The sequence below is a fragment of the Patagioenas fasciata genome, chromosome 4 (assembly GCF_037038585.1).
Source record: "Patagioenas fasciata isolate bPatFas1 chromosome 4, bPatFas1.hap1, whole genome shotgun sequence".
Taxonomy (NCBI): Eukaryota; Metazoa; Chordata; class Aves; order Columbiformes; family Columbidae; genus Patagioenas; species Patagioenas fasciata.
Window position 1 is genome coordinate 24026679 of NC_092523.1, and position 15233 is coordinate 24041911.

The following is a 15233-nucleotide window of genomic DNA, read 5'->3' on the forward strand; positions in this document are numbered from 1 at the left end:
ACAGTTCTGGAGAGGTGATGGGAGGTGAAAGTGTATGAGGGACCGGAAGAAAGAGGGACCGGAAGAAAGAGGGACCGGAAGAAAAAAGAAATTATTAAAATTTCTGGGCATTTAAAACAATTCCAATGGTCCTTACTCTGCTGAACTCCCACAGATATTGAAGTGAGACCACCTTATCTTGAAAATCATCATGAAGGAACAACAGAAATCCACAAATGCTGAACAGTTTTCCTCATGAACCATTGTGCTTTTCCTGCTTGTTCAGCTTCTGCAAGCTAAATGCATTATGATCAATCACCTGGCCTTAAGTGCTCAGGGTTCTAGACATTACAGTGTCAGTCACAAGGCACATTAATGAATTGCAGGCATACTCTTTGGTCTCCTGCTGGTGCATGCTAATCCCTTTTATCTAGTATTGCAACCTAGTAAACATTTTAATCATCATAATGTCACTGCCAGTGCTCATCTGATCGTACTCATCATATATTAGGCAAACCCTAAGGTCTTCAAGACCATTGCTTTTCCACTTCAGACTGGACAAAATAATAGTCTCACCTCTCTGTTAAGCTTAGTTTTCACAGAAGTATAGCCATATAACTTAGCTCTTTATCATATAGGGAATGTATAAAAATCCCCAAAATATCAATTTGTGATATTATTTGTCTGAGCGCTGCCACACCAATTAAATTCATAAACCACATTTAGTTAATTGAGTTGTAACAGATTTCAAAAATGGCAAGTTGATGACAGAAGGTATACACTACATAATTAAAAATTTTCAATGGCATAGCATGGTACTTTTAACTTTTAACTAATTACAAAATGGAATTCACATACACTATCACATGTGTGTACCCATCTTCAGTTTATGGAATGAATACTTCAGTGAGAATATGTTGTCTACACTGTCTCAGAAATGCTCTACTTTTCACTGTTGTAACAACTTTGTAACTTTACCTAAATTTTAATATTTCAGCTCTACAAATTAGTTTAATACCTGAAGTAAAGGATGCAGACTGAGGAAAAAAAAAATGGTAATCAGTTTTGGCACTGGTATATTTAAATTTCCTTCTGTCTCAAACACAGCAAAAGCATGGATAGGAAAAATTAATTTTATATTGCGCACAATTTAAAGGCGCTATAGCAAACCAAACTTACTGAGTAGTTTTTGAGCATGTTTCCTATAAGAATTGACTGAAACGTTTACAATAACACAAGAATCAACTAGGTGCAAAATAACGTTCTAGCTACATTTAACTCCACAGCTATTGAAAGATGATCTAATTATTCTTGAAAAATACTTTTTTTTTCAGTTTCATTGTAATCTCAAACCTTCTTGTTGCACGCACACACAAAAACCCACACCATTACTTAAGTGTTTATGTACATATGGACACACTATACTATCCTTCAGATTCAATGAATGCAGAAGTGACTTGTTCATATGATTTAAAATAAACAAATGCAGACCTGGTCTACCATTATAAATAAAAGTACACATAATGGTGCTATACTTCCTACATTATAGGGCTTTTGATCCAATAGATTATTTTAGCATAGGATTTGAAGCAGAGCTAGTAGTTCTTAAATGCAAGTAACATGTAGTGATGGATAATGCTCTCAGGTAATTCCAGTACTCTTAGAGGAACAGATTTCCCCAATACTGCATTAAGGGTGTTATAACCTTATGATAAGCAGATATAAAGCCTTTTTCAAATTGTTTACACATGTGTTGTGCCACTCTGTAAAACATTTTTCTTCATAATATTCAAACAAATCCTACTTTTCTTCACTGTTAATTTTTACGTGATCAAGGTAGCTAGCTGTATATGCATTAATCATTCAGAAAGCTTGACTGAGCATTAATAAGAAGCTGAGAACTTTGTCATTTTCCTTCCTCCTTCCTTACCCTCCACCCTCAATCAATCATGAAGCCTTTGAACACTGTAGAAGCATTAGACTTTCTACTATGGTTCATGATTGCTTTAGATGTACTTACATTTCAATGAGATCTTAATAGCATAAAAACAAATGAACAGGAAAAATAAAATCCTCATAGAGCCAAATCTAACTGCACATGGAAGAGTTTAACATTTTTTAATCTTTGATAGAATTGCTGTTCATGCCCTCCTCCCAATTCTTTAATTCTTATATGTAAAAATGTAGATCTTCCCTGTAAAGGTGATCACTGACTCATTTTTCTTGTCTGATTGAACCACCTTAATGTAATAGCGTATTATTTTAAATCCATTTAAAAAATATTTTTGGAGGAGGGGTGCTATTAGTTAAAAAGTGAAGAAGTAATGGTCAGATCAACAACAACCTTTGCCCAGTCAACACAATTTCCTGTAATCATTAATTTCGTATTGCACAACAAGCAAAGGAAATTTTTAAGATTTCTTACAAAATTCAAGGTATCTCCTGTTTAGTTGTTTCTGTTGTCATGCACAGCAATCCATCTTTGCCATGTTTTGAGTGTGGAAGATTTGAATTAATTTCTTGCCAAGGAACTGCTGGAATATTAGGAATATGACCTTAATCTATCATCCCAGCTACAGCTTGATGGAAACAACTGTATTTGAAAGAGGCTGGATCATGTGCTTCCACTTCAAGTCACCAGTGTAACAGTATATTCATTCTTTCCCCTCAAATATATGCGGTATAGTTTTAGGTTGTTTTGGTTTTTAGCATCTTGCTAAATATTTGTATTGCTCTGAGGTAAAGAGTAAAACCTGAATGAATCAAACATGGACAAAGGAGGACAAACATTCGTTTTTTCCATCACCTCCACCTGTTTAAGGCATTCCAGGCCAGGTTCATTCATATGTTTGTAAATATAGAATCATAGTCCACAGCAACAATCAAGTAGGGAATTCCTTCTTTATAGAGCTTCACAGTTATTATTACAAATAATAGCTTATCACCACAAAATCTCCAAAAAGACACGTGTTCTTGGGGCAGGGAAGATGAGCATGTTGGACACGGGGAACACGACACAGACAACACTTTGTTTTCTCATTCTCAGTAGTTCCACCTTTCACTGCCCCACCCCAGTGCCTATCAGCCATTTCTCTCTCCTCTCACCTCCTATCTGAAAGGTCTTCCCATTCCTCCTCCTGGTTTCTTTTGTTGCTTTTAATTCCCTACCTCTTTCTCTAGTTTCCTTCCCAAAACTGTCAGCTGCTTTGCTCAGGGTTCCTCATTAGATCTCCAAATCTTCAAGTAAATGTTTTGCTTTCTACTCAATTTACATTCCACTAACTCTTCTTTCATATTGCTGTTGCCATCACCTTGGACTCATTTTATATTCACACATATTATCACGATGATATAATGAAGAATCTAAATACATCAAAAAGCCTTTTTCACACTGCTTCAGCATGACAAACAACCACTACTACTCATCTTCAGGACCTCATTTAACTGTTCTTCTCTGTTCACGTTCCATCCTTTACTTAATTTTTTTAAGGGCTTCTCTTTCTCATTCATCATGTTCATGATTATTAATCAGGATTTCATTTTCTCCAGGGGAAAACCAGAACATTTCCTAATGAACAATCCCCTTGCAGAAGATCATTTTAAATTCCCATCACTACATACTGAAAAGTCACAGACTTCTAAGTCTGCCCCTGAATCCCAGCCACATTGTTTCTGGCACTGGATTTCACAGAATCATACAATGGTTTGGCTTGGAAGGAACCCCTAAAGATCACCTAGTCCAACCACCCGCATAGACATAGTCATCTTTCACTGGATCAGGTTGCTCAAAGCACTCCCCTTTAAGCCTGTGTTTCTTAATAGAGTTAAGAATAGGCACACAGATAGTCGCACACATCCCTTCCATCTCTTTCAGAATACCAGTCTCAAGAATCATCTTTAACTTGCCCTTCAACCTATCCCCTTATCAGTTCTCCACATTATCATACCCTTTGCCATCTTCTACATGTTTAATGTAATTTCTTCTAATACATCTGTTGATGTTGTCCAGTTTTGCTTTAAATGCACCATTAGCATTAGAGAGGAAATGAAAATTACTAGGCACTCTCTTACTGGTTCACTCAACATGAATAAACATTTCCATCTGCCACAGAGCAAATCACTTCAATCTTTGACAAAACAAAAAACCCTCTGAAATCAATAAAAGCAGTGAGCCAAAATGAAACAAGAGGTTTTAGATAAGCAATTGATACCATTGCTTGTACATAACAGAAAATACTCACCGCTATTTGAGCTTTAACTTGGAGTCATGCAGGAAAGAAAAAAGTCACAATTATGGCACACAGCCACACATACCATTTCCCAGTCTTTATATTGGGCAAAGTTCCCTCAAATATCCCTGGTAAATACACCTATTTCAGAACCACCGAAAGCAGTAACAAAGAGCATCCTGAATTCTCTTTATCAAAGCCAAATTCTGGTGCAAACACTGCGACATATACGCACTCCCTGACTTTAGATACACCCTAATGAAGGAGGTATATTCTAGTAGACCAGGGAAACACCTGTCAGAGGCCTTCTGATGGTCACAGAGGGGAGATTACCACTGGCACCACCACAGCAGACTGACGTTTCAAGTCAATGTCTGAGTTATCATGAAGGATCAGATGACATGTTTTTATTTAAGCACAAATGATTTTGAAATAGCAATGGGAATTTCAGCAAGTTGCAGGTTGAACAAATTGATTTTGTACAACGTATTTTTCACTTTTGCTCCAGAGAGGAAATTTAAAAAAAATTCACACTATATGGAGGGTCAAAGAAATTGATGGTTTCATACTAGCACTATATCACTGCCAGAAGCTGAAGCTAAACCAATCACTTTTAAACTAGAAATGAGCCTGAGACATGATATACTGATCTCAATTGGAACTTCACAAAGTTCCTGGTGGTTATGTTCGGATTGGGCATTTGACTTAGGATCCTCTCCACTTTAACAAAGAAGAACAGTCTTTTAAAGTAACAGTGGACTCTCCTCTATCAAGCTTAATAGGAATCAATGAATCAGCTTGATCCGATCTCATTTCAACATTGTAAGAAGTCTAAATAGGTGTCTTTTAGCACTGCAGTTGTTATAAACCCCTCTAAGTCTCTCTGGGAGTCGTTCTTGTATGGATGTGAATTCCAATATGAACAGGATTTGAGAACACCTTGAACATATTTTCCTGGTAATTTGCTGAATTGCAAACCTGAGATGGGGAAATATTTTTAGAACAACAGAGCCCTCTAATGGATTAATGCTATATTACTGGGTTATTTTTCAGTGCTGCAGTAAAAGTAATTCAGTTTTTAACTTGAAAAAAAACCAAACATAAGAGGTAGCTAGAGAAGAATTACAGACTATGAAAACTTAAAGACAGAAGCTATTTCTTCTGACTCCCAAATAGCCAGAAACCACATAAAGAAAGATACATTGTTCAAATGGAGGATCTAAAATAAAACCTCTTAGGACCATTTGATATTTTTGGTTTTAAATAAACAAGCTTTGGAAAGAAAAAGCTGGTTTTGCACCACTGTTTGTAATATTCATACACACACAAGGAGCTGACAGGCTGGTATAACTTCTAACCTTCACTCTGTTTCAGGGCTTGATTTTCATTTGCCTTCTGTGGCACTGCAGTCAATGATCTCCGTAGAGCATCCATGTAGTAGAAGGGAATAAACATATAGTAGAAAGGCTGTATAGGGGTGTGCTTTCACAATCAGCTAAAGTAAAACTGAAATCGGTTGATGTGGAAAGCACAACTCACCATACAGCCACACAAGAAACAGAACCAACACACATGTGCACACACAAAATAATAATTTAAAAAAAAATCTGGAAGAAAGCACAAGAAGGGGGAGGGGTAAGCAGTCTTACATTACTTTAGATAAACATGATCTCCATCTTGAAAACATAACGGAGCAATCAAGAACCCTTCAACAGTGAATGGCTCTGGAACAGTTTTGTATCAACACAGGCAGTCAGAAAAACTGACTCAGCATAGTGGGCAGAGCTGGGAGTGCCCAATAGCAACAGAGAGAGATCCAAAGGACTACCAGAGGCAAGAAAGATGCTCCCAATGGTTACATGCAGGTAGAGTAAGAAAAAAGCAAGAAAGCAAAAATTGGATGTCTGGTATTGAGACTCTCAAGAGGGTCATACCTAGTTTCAAATGACGTATCACTCTGGAAGGGAAATTGGTCCACAAATCCATATACCTCATTGAAGTACCACATTTGTCCCTTAATCAAAAAGTTCAGAACACCCATAACGGAGCACTCTAAAGCATTCAGGGGCATAAGATGAATATAGTATTGATTCTGAAGGTAAATATGGCTCCTTACGATGAACATCCACAAAGACTCGACTCTCATTGATGGGAATGCATTCCATGGACTCTTACTGACAAAATACCTTGAAACCCCATGATGGAACACTAACATTGAGCATCGCAGCACAGTGTGGGTCATCCCAAAGGTAGGGGCTATTAAGTAAGTTGGAGAACTACTGAAATGATGTAAAGAAACCTCAGTGAAGCACAGACTTTGATGGTAAGGGTGTGGCATTTGTGTTTTGGTTTTGTTCCTCCTTAAAGACCTCTAGCTAGAAACTTCAGTTAAATACACTAACTAACTGGCAACAACAATTGAGACTGAGGATTTCAGCATATCTAAAGAGTGCTGTGCTCAACTATGAAGACTAATTCCTCTCCACAGTGCTCATTTAGCAAAACACATGCTGTAGGCTTAAATTCAAATATCTGTAGCCAATACACTTTTGGTCAAATATTACATCTAAATCATTTGTGGAGTTTTGTTAGAGCCACAGAACAATATAAATCCATAAATTGCATCACATTTCTGATTAGGTGTTTGTTGCCCAACCTCAAAGAATGTACCTGACAAGTAAAACTTTCTCGGAGTACAGTACATAGGGAGAAGAGAGGAAAAAAAAAAAAAAAGGGGGGGGGGGCTTTCTCAGTCTCAAATTTCCTGCCTTTCCCTGGGAAAAAACAGTAAGATTAAATATTGAACATTATGTGTTCCCTCAAGCTTATCTAAATAATTTCACACTTAAGAGGATAACAGGAGAAGACATGAGATCAACTCCAAAATGACAGGTCTTACTAAAAGACCAGTCGTTTGAAACTGGAGTTTCCTTACAGAAATTTGAGAGAAAATGAGAACAAGGCAAGCACGTAACAACATTCTCCCCCAAATGCCCTCCCAGGTTCCTGTTACTTGCGGGTCATCAGTTTCCTCACATACAAATAATACTTTCCATTTAATGTCCTGCAATAGATGCTTCTTCCGCACAGCCATTCATCAAACCCAGTTATTCCCATTCATCCTCTCTCTACAGTATCCTAAAGAGTTCCACAGCTAACTACTTCATATCATAATACATTCATGCCCAAAACGAAACACTCTGGATTTTGGGATTTGCTTATACTGTTATAGTGCACAACAGAAACCGGCCAACCTACATTCTTAAAAAACAAACAGAAGATCAGTTTTGAACATTTAGCTGAAGTACCGGTTAAATCTACTTCTGTATAGCACCCTTTAGAGAGCATTGTATTATAGGGCAGTGAAACCAAGGCACAAAATAAGCCTTCTGATTTAGTAGAGTGCTTATGGCCTACATTTTAAGAGTGAATTAATCCCAGTCCTGTCACTCACGTGTTGTGACACTCAGTGCTTTTCACTTCACCTCACTATATATTCATTTTTTCCACTGTACAATAGACATAATGATACTTCACCTGCTTTTTGAAGCCTTCTGAGAGTTGCAGCAATAAAGTACTACATAAAGAGATATGCATTTATATTGAAATGCACCTATTCACAAAGAGCCATCGGTGTCCAACTCACTAGTTAAATCATCTTTATAAGTATTTATTCACAAAAAGCATATGAAAAATTTACCTGCTCATTTTTGCAGATCCACACAGTGCTCCCCTGAAGTAGAATAAAGATTTTGGCTTTGTATCCTTTCAGCTCAAGATATCCGCTTTTCTCAGGGGTGACAGAAGTTCGAGACTGCAACTTATTGTCAGACTGCAATTTCAAGGCATTGAGCATCGTATTAACCCAGTCATTCCTTTCTTCTAAACAATAAAAAAAAAATAGACAAAGATACATGGTTATGCAGCAGCTCAATTCATCTCTACGTATTGGTTTTTCTGTTCTTCCTACTATGCTGGTTGATGGTATAGCTATACCACAGAGAGAACATCCACCTTGAAGAAGAGGTGTAAATAAAAATAACATGAGAGTCTGCTTCAGTGGAGATGTTAACAAAGACAGCCATTCAATTAATTCCCAACAATCAACACACAAACTGAAAGATATACAAACCAACGACCAAGATTCTTAAAACCATGCCTACTAAGATGCTTGATTCCAAACAGCTTAAAGACTGACGTGGTAAGTGGTACGCTCACTTTCTAGAAACCAGATCAATGGGAAAGAAACATACAAGCTATGTAAGCAAAAACCAGGGAGCCTAAAAATCATCTGTCACTAAAGAAACAAGCCATTGCCAATGCTATTCCATGTCTGGCCATGCTTTTAAGCAAAAACATTTGGCAATTTACAATGTATTCCATTAAGGTGTAGTGGTTAAGCTTGATATTGTCAAGGGTACTGTGTAATCAAGAAAATGCATGTTTGAATATCTGTGCATGCATTATTAATTTAACATCTTACAAATACATGAATATAAGTAGGTGAAGTAATAAAGTTCCACTCAGTGTCATTCACTATGTTCAGATATTTCACCAGACTAAGATCAATATACTTTAATGCTGAATACTCCGAATGAATTAGACTTGCCCCATGCAACTGAAACACCCCTGAATATTTCAATTCTTTCCTCTAAAAGGTTCAGGTCATAAAATATATTGGGGTAGGGGTAGAGAGGGAAGGAAAGTTCTATCCATGGTATCTCTCAAGTTGACATAATCATTGCCGAACGCTGCAAACAGCACCATTAAAAAAGTAACACATTCACTTCATCAATGCCATAGGTGTGCAAGAAGGAACAAATACACGAATTTAAGCATCAAAAAACAGTTTGAAGAAGAGGAAGATAGCAGCTCGACAGACTAGCACAGAGAAGGTGATACGGGTGCTCCTCTTAGTAGTTTTGTTGTAATATGTGGGTTTTTTTTTTTTTTTAGTACTTTGTAAACACCACTTGAATATCTCAGTATAATTAAGGGTATCAAATTACTCTAAAAGTTGCTTTTCTAACCTTAAGTAAACAGCTTTACAGACATGCCACTATGTCCAGAGATGGTTATATACCAAATGAAAATGCAATTTCATGTATAACAAGTGGTTGCTCTGAATATATAAGTCAGTATAAGCTGTTAACATTTTCATATTCAAAAGCAACAGTCCATAAAGCAAATTAAGGCCCTACAAAATGTACTGCACTAAGATGGTTATGTACCAATTTACACATACAAAAAAAAAGTTAAAAATAAATTTGGAAGAGAAAGGTAAAAATAATAAAAATAGGCATACTTCTAAATTCAGCTAAGAGCATAAAAATGCCTGAAATTATTTGAGCCGAACCTGATAAGAAGGATTTGTTCACTGATGCTGCACTTGTGTTACAGCCTGCAGCAAATGTTTACAACCAAGCTATAACCCATAAAAATGAGATTTGATAATGGAAATGCTGAGAGACCCTCAACTGTAATGGCTCTGGCAATAAATACATACCATTTTTTTCTGTAAATACATATAATTTTTTTCTAGGTATTCCATTTTATTTGATTGTTTCCAGAAATAAGTCATACATAGACTGACATTGATTCCATGTATTATGGCTGTAGGTTGATAAAACATTAAATTAGACAGCATACTAACTTGCTTGCTGCAATTAACACTGGTATTCTCTATTAATACAGCAGTGAAAATACTGTATAAGACAGAAAATAAAGATACACAGAAAATCTCAGATTTCCTTTGATCACAGCATCGCATTCAAGCCATCAACTTCTTTGTTGCTCTTTGTCAATTTTATATCAAGTGGTGACTCAGAAAAGATGGCTGAGAGCACACAGGCTGTAAGAGCTGCTAGTGAGACCTGAGGAACATACAGAAAAATTCATCTTTGGGAAGGATGGGGAAGGAGGTAGAAGAGCTGGAAAACAGTATTCTAAACAGTATTCTAATTTTAATATCTTTAAAAGCCATTCCCCAATGATTTCAGTTGTTCTTACAAAGCTTACTGTTATCTCCAGTTTCACTTCATGATCCCAAAAGAGCTGGATTCCAGAAATATTGCTGGTAGTATAACAAGTTATATTTCACAAACATAATTTATCAGCAATGACCACACAGCTTTTTGGCAATCATTAGAATTACACACGTTCTACTTACCTTCTTTATCCACACGGAAGACAAAAGTCCTATTGGATGTGACAACTTCAAATTTATTCTCCCCGTGAGCTCTCACTGTTGCTATAGCAGAGAGCAGTATTATTCCCTTTGAGAACACTTCCTATAATAGAAATGCAATAGAAACAGTTAAAAACACTCAAGGACTTAAATGTCTCTCAGGTAATATTACTTGACATGATGTTCAGAAAGTTTGCATGCACAGGTTATGCTCCTAGAAGTTCACTACACTATTAGTAAAACTGCATCAATAAGTAAACCACTTTATCACCTACACACCATCAGCTTCACTGTTCTGGGTCTATGTAAACCCACTGCTTTCTAAAATAGAGTAAAATCCCATGGTGCGATAGAATGCAGATATTTGAGATACCACTTCATGAATAGTCTCGTGACACTAATATCACAAAATATCACATAAAATTTACAATTTTATGCCAAAGTAGCTACATTGCCTATGTCACAGAATCATAATCTAAAAAATATAATTATGATACCTGTAGAATAGAAACAGACAAGGGAAAAAATTGTGCCTTCTCCAGGTAGAGAATTCCAAATGTTGTTTCTGTTCCTTCCCTGCTCCTTCAGTGGCTAGTCAATAAGAAAAGTAAATTCACTGATTTTATCCTTAATTTTTAACTCAAGGGCAGTCATCACTCTAGAAAAATCCATTGCTCTGTCATTACTGTCAAGAATCCTCTAGCTTGAATCAGGTATTTTTCTGCTATATGAGGTGGGAGGAGAACAATCCCTCAAAAACTTCATTTGGCATCAGAGCAAGTTTTCCTAAAAGATGCTCATTTCCAACTAGGAAACAGGACAACTGAAGTGAACACAAAGGCTATATAGGAAAAAGGAATTCTACAAGTACTTTCTCCAAGAGGCTTGTCTTTTAACCTAATTAACTCAAGTATTGCATATAGGGGAAAAAAAAAACAAAAAAAAACAAAACAAAACAAAAAAAAAAAAAAAACAAACCAAAAAAAAAAAAAACCACACACACTCAAGCAGACATGCAAAAATATTTCTCCACATTTTCTGAATTCCAGAGTTAACACTGCTACTCCTGTCCTCACTACACTTTGATCAATTGGTTTTCTGACTAAGACAATCCAGATATACTGCTAAGATTTATGATCCAGATGCAGTAATAGTCCAAGAGTCAGCTCCCCATAAAGAATTTGACTGCAATAACTTTCCTCCCAAACTATAAATTATTATAATGGACTTCATACAAGGACTTCAGAACCACTGTGAATGATAAGCATGAAGGATACACACAGAATCACTTTTTTGTTTACTGAGTTTAATATGCTACTGATTTTCACAAAATCCACACTCTCATGTTGTTTCAATTGCAGGTACTAATATACATAAGTGAATGCAATTTAGCAAATAAGTAGAAATACATGTGAGCATGTTACTATCATTACACACAATAACTACTCTGTCACTCAAAATGATCTTAGCATTGCACACCTATTTCCATTATGGCTATGTTTGTTAGAAGATTTTAACAGATTTGTTAATAAGGACAGATATTATGTTTAGTGATCCTTAATAATGGCACAGCAAATGTATTACATGTTATTTGTAAATGTGTTCGGATTCAATTATATAATGGTGTTTGCAGGCATCTACTGGCTGTATTCGGTACTGTAAGAGAACAATTCAGATTTCTGAAAGTCACAACTATTTTATTGTATTTGCATTAAAAAAAAAAAAAAGTGTTTCCTTTTACACTTAGCATAGTTTTGGTTTTGCTATTTAAACAATTATCATTTTTAAAGCTTTTTATCCGAGGCATATATTTCAAACCATAATAATTTCTTAATCTTTTTTCTGCAGCAGCTTCTCTTTCATGTGCAAGAAATTATGCCTACTGTTCAAAAGCTCTTGTTGATCAAGAAACAATTTCTCTCTTTTAGATACTCCGGACTAGAAATTAGGTGAATTATTTAAGAATGGGGGGGGTAGAGGGGAATAAACACAGCTAAAAACTTAACAGATACTTCTTCTGTAACTGAAAGGTGTAGACTAATTTTAGGGCTGCTACAAATTATCTGACAGAACAATTTTCTAGTGAGGGAAGCTTTTGGATATAAACTAATTTAATGAAAACTTTTATTTTCAAATACAGCCCAATGGAGTCTTCCTTAACAGCTGTGTTTCAGAGCTGGGCTAAAAGATACTGGAAAACATCATTTTGCACTGCTCTGGCTTTCCATCCACAACAGATTGTTGATTTCAAGAATGACAATGATTCACCTGTTTCATAGTGGTTTTCGTTTTGGGGTTTTGTTTGTTTTTTTTTTTTTTTTCAATTTTTTATGCTCACATGCAACATAACACAACAAAATATTTAAGTTCTCCACATGAAAATGCAAGACTTTTTCTTAAATCACTAATGTAATTGTCAGGGACCAAAAGATGTTTTTTTATAAAAGCTTTCAACATCATCACCAGATTTTGCCTCACCATAAAGTACATGTTAGAGCACTAAAGTTCTCCTGCCCAAAGTGGGAAGAAATTTGAAACAAGAACTGTACATATTGGGTAACCGAAAAGAATTCTCAAATTCTACCTTCCCCTCTTCAGTTTGCTCTCACTTTAGGTAACCACATTCTGTTATGACAAAACCACATGGGATGCTGCTCTGACCACATTCACTTGCTCACAACCATGAACATATTAAAAGAAGAAATGAGCAGCATCACAGATTCAAAGTCAAATCGTTCCTAGGTCAGATGCTCTTTGTAGAAAACTTAATATATTTTTCATATATGCAGATATGACCTAGACATCCCTATCAATTAGACGTTTACACACAACTAGATCAGGGTTAGTGAAATATTTAGAAAATTAAGGTATAAATCAGAGAAGCATTTAAATGGACTAAGTACACATTTTCAGGAATGTGTCTTCCCTTCCCATCCTCCACTTGTTTCATTCTTCGTTAGCCATGTAGCACACTTCCCCTTCTTGAGAACCTCACTCCTCTCGAGTTCCTAATTTGAATGACAAATAGAGCTATTTAATATCAGTAGTGTTTCTGGGTAAAATAAACAGTTTCATTACACTGAGTCTACCCTTCTCTGCTTGTACTAATCAGAAAAATATCCTAATATGGATTGGTTTCCTTTTAAGAACTACTTTTAATTGATATATGAAACCAAAACTACAGCAATTCACACAGAATCACACAGAATCACAGAATGTTAGGGATTGGAAGGAACCTCAAAAGATCATCTAGTCCAATCCCCCTGCCAGAGCAGGAACACCTAGATGAGGTTACACAGGAAGGCATCCAGGCAGGTTTCGAATGTCTCCAGAGTAGGAGACTCCACAACCTCCCTGGGCAGCCTGTTCCAGTGTTCTGTCACCCTCCCTGAGAAGTTTCTTCCCAAATTTAAGTTAAACCTTTTGTGTTCCAGTTTGTACCCATTACCCCTTGTCCTATCATTGGTTGTCACCAAGAAGAGCCTGGCTCCATCCTCGTGACACTCACCCTTTATATATCTGTAAACATTAATGAGGTCACCCCTCAGTCTCCTCTTCTCCAAGCTAAAGATTCCTTTATAACATGCTTGTCTGGGTAGGAACATCCTTGGACACACAATAGAATAGACAGATCTTGCACTTATTATCTGAAGTTAAAACAACTTCCCCATTTAAATATCTAGCTAGCTAACTAGCTACGTAGTGAGTAGGAACGACCCACTGCCTTGCAGGGAACTGTGTAATTATCCCTTTCCCCAGAATTTCACTCCCAAGCTGCATGCAGGTCTTGATGGGTCTGCAAATAGTTGCTTACCATGCCAAGGTAAAAACACATAAGCAACAACAGGAACATGCTGGTTTGCATCTAGCAGGCAATATGGATGCTCTGGGGGTGGGAGCAGTGATCCAGCAGATACCAATGTATCAAAACCTCATGCTGTCCAGTGATATCACTGACCACACAACGCAATCCCACTCCGCAGAGAACTATTAATAGCCAACAATGTTTTCCTCCTAACAACAAGCTAGTCCAAGAGTTTCACCAATTTTCTGCTCCCAGAATTTGCTTTAGGCCTCACAGTTTTCAGACATACAAAGTACTTAGCATATGTGACTCATCAAGCTAACAAGTCAGACACCCAGATTTGGTCAAACTGTAGACACACACAGACCAACCCAGGTCTCTTTCAGTCCCAGGAGTGAGGTTTTGTACTAAGATTTCAGGAAAAGTGAGACAAAGAAGCTTCAGAGCAAGCCTTTTGCAAGCTCCTGACAGTCTAACCTACCGCAAAGAACTATTAAATAGAGAATGCAGCTTTCTGTGCATCATGTGACACACCAAATATTCTCCTCAGCAGAAAGGAAGACTTCTGGAATCTCCTACCACAGACAAATGCACAACAAGTACTATTCTAGAGTAACTGACCTCCAAGTAACTTTTTCAGTGACCTCCAAAACAAAAAAAAAAATCCCCAGTGCAGATACAAGATTTAAAATTCTGAATTAGCAATTCCTTCACTAATTATGCTACAGACAGTGTTAAGCAAATCCCAGTGCTGTATTTTCCAAGTCTTTCTTAATGACTAACCCTGCTTTTCAGCTCCTCTAAAGCCCTGGGATGAATATCACAACGGGGTAACATTTTTGGCAGTGAAATCCCTATGTTATTCCATTGTTCCCTTCATCTACAAAATCATATATTCTACTGTGAGCGAAGCAAAGTAAGCAAGTAAAAACAGATCGTTCCATGTTCCTAATCAGCAGGCATAAAGATCAATGTAAATAATTTTTTGAGTTTGTTCTTAATTTCCCTGGTCTCTCAGGAAATAAGCAGCCTT

At 36.7% G+C, this 15233-nt stretch overlaps 1 protein-coding gene across 1 annotated transcript in view; it reads right to left on the reverse strand.

The window, feature by feature from the left end:
* The window catches only part of ARAP2 (ArfGAP with RhoGAP domain, ankyrin repeat and PH domain 2), a 138273-nt gene that overhangs the window by 97699 nt on the left and 25341 nt on the right, over nt 1-15233 (reverse strand). The window contains exons 8-9 of the mRNA XM_065836791.2: nt 10378-10498; nt 7909-8090 (exon numbers count right to left, since the gene is read on the reverse strand). Coding sequence (XP_065692863.1) covers nt 7909-8090; nt 10378-10498 — 303 coding nt within the window. The remainder of the gene's footprint in view (nt 1-7908; nt 8091-10377; nt 10499-15233) is intronic.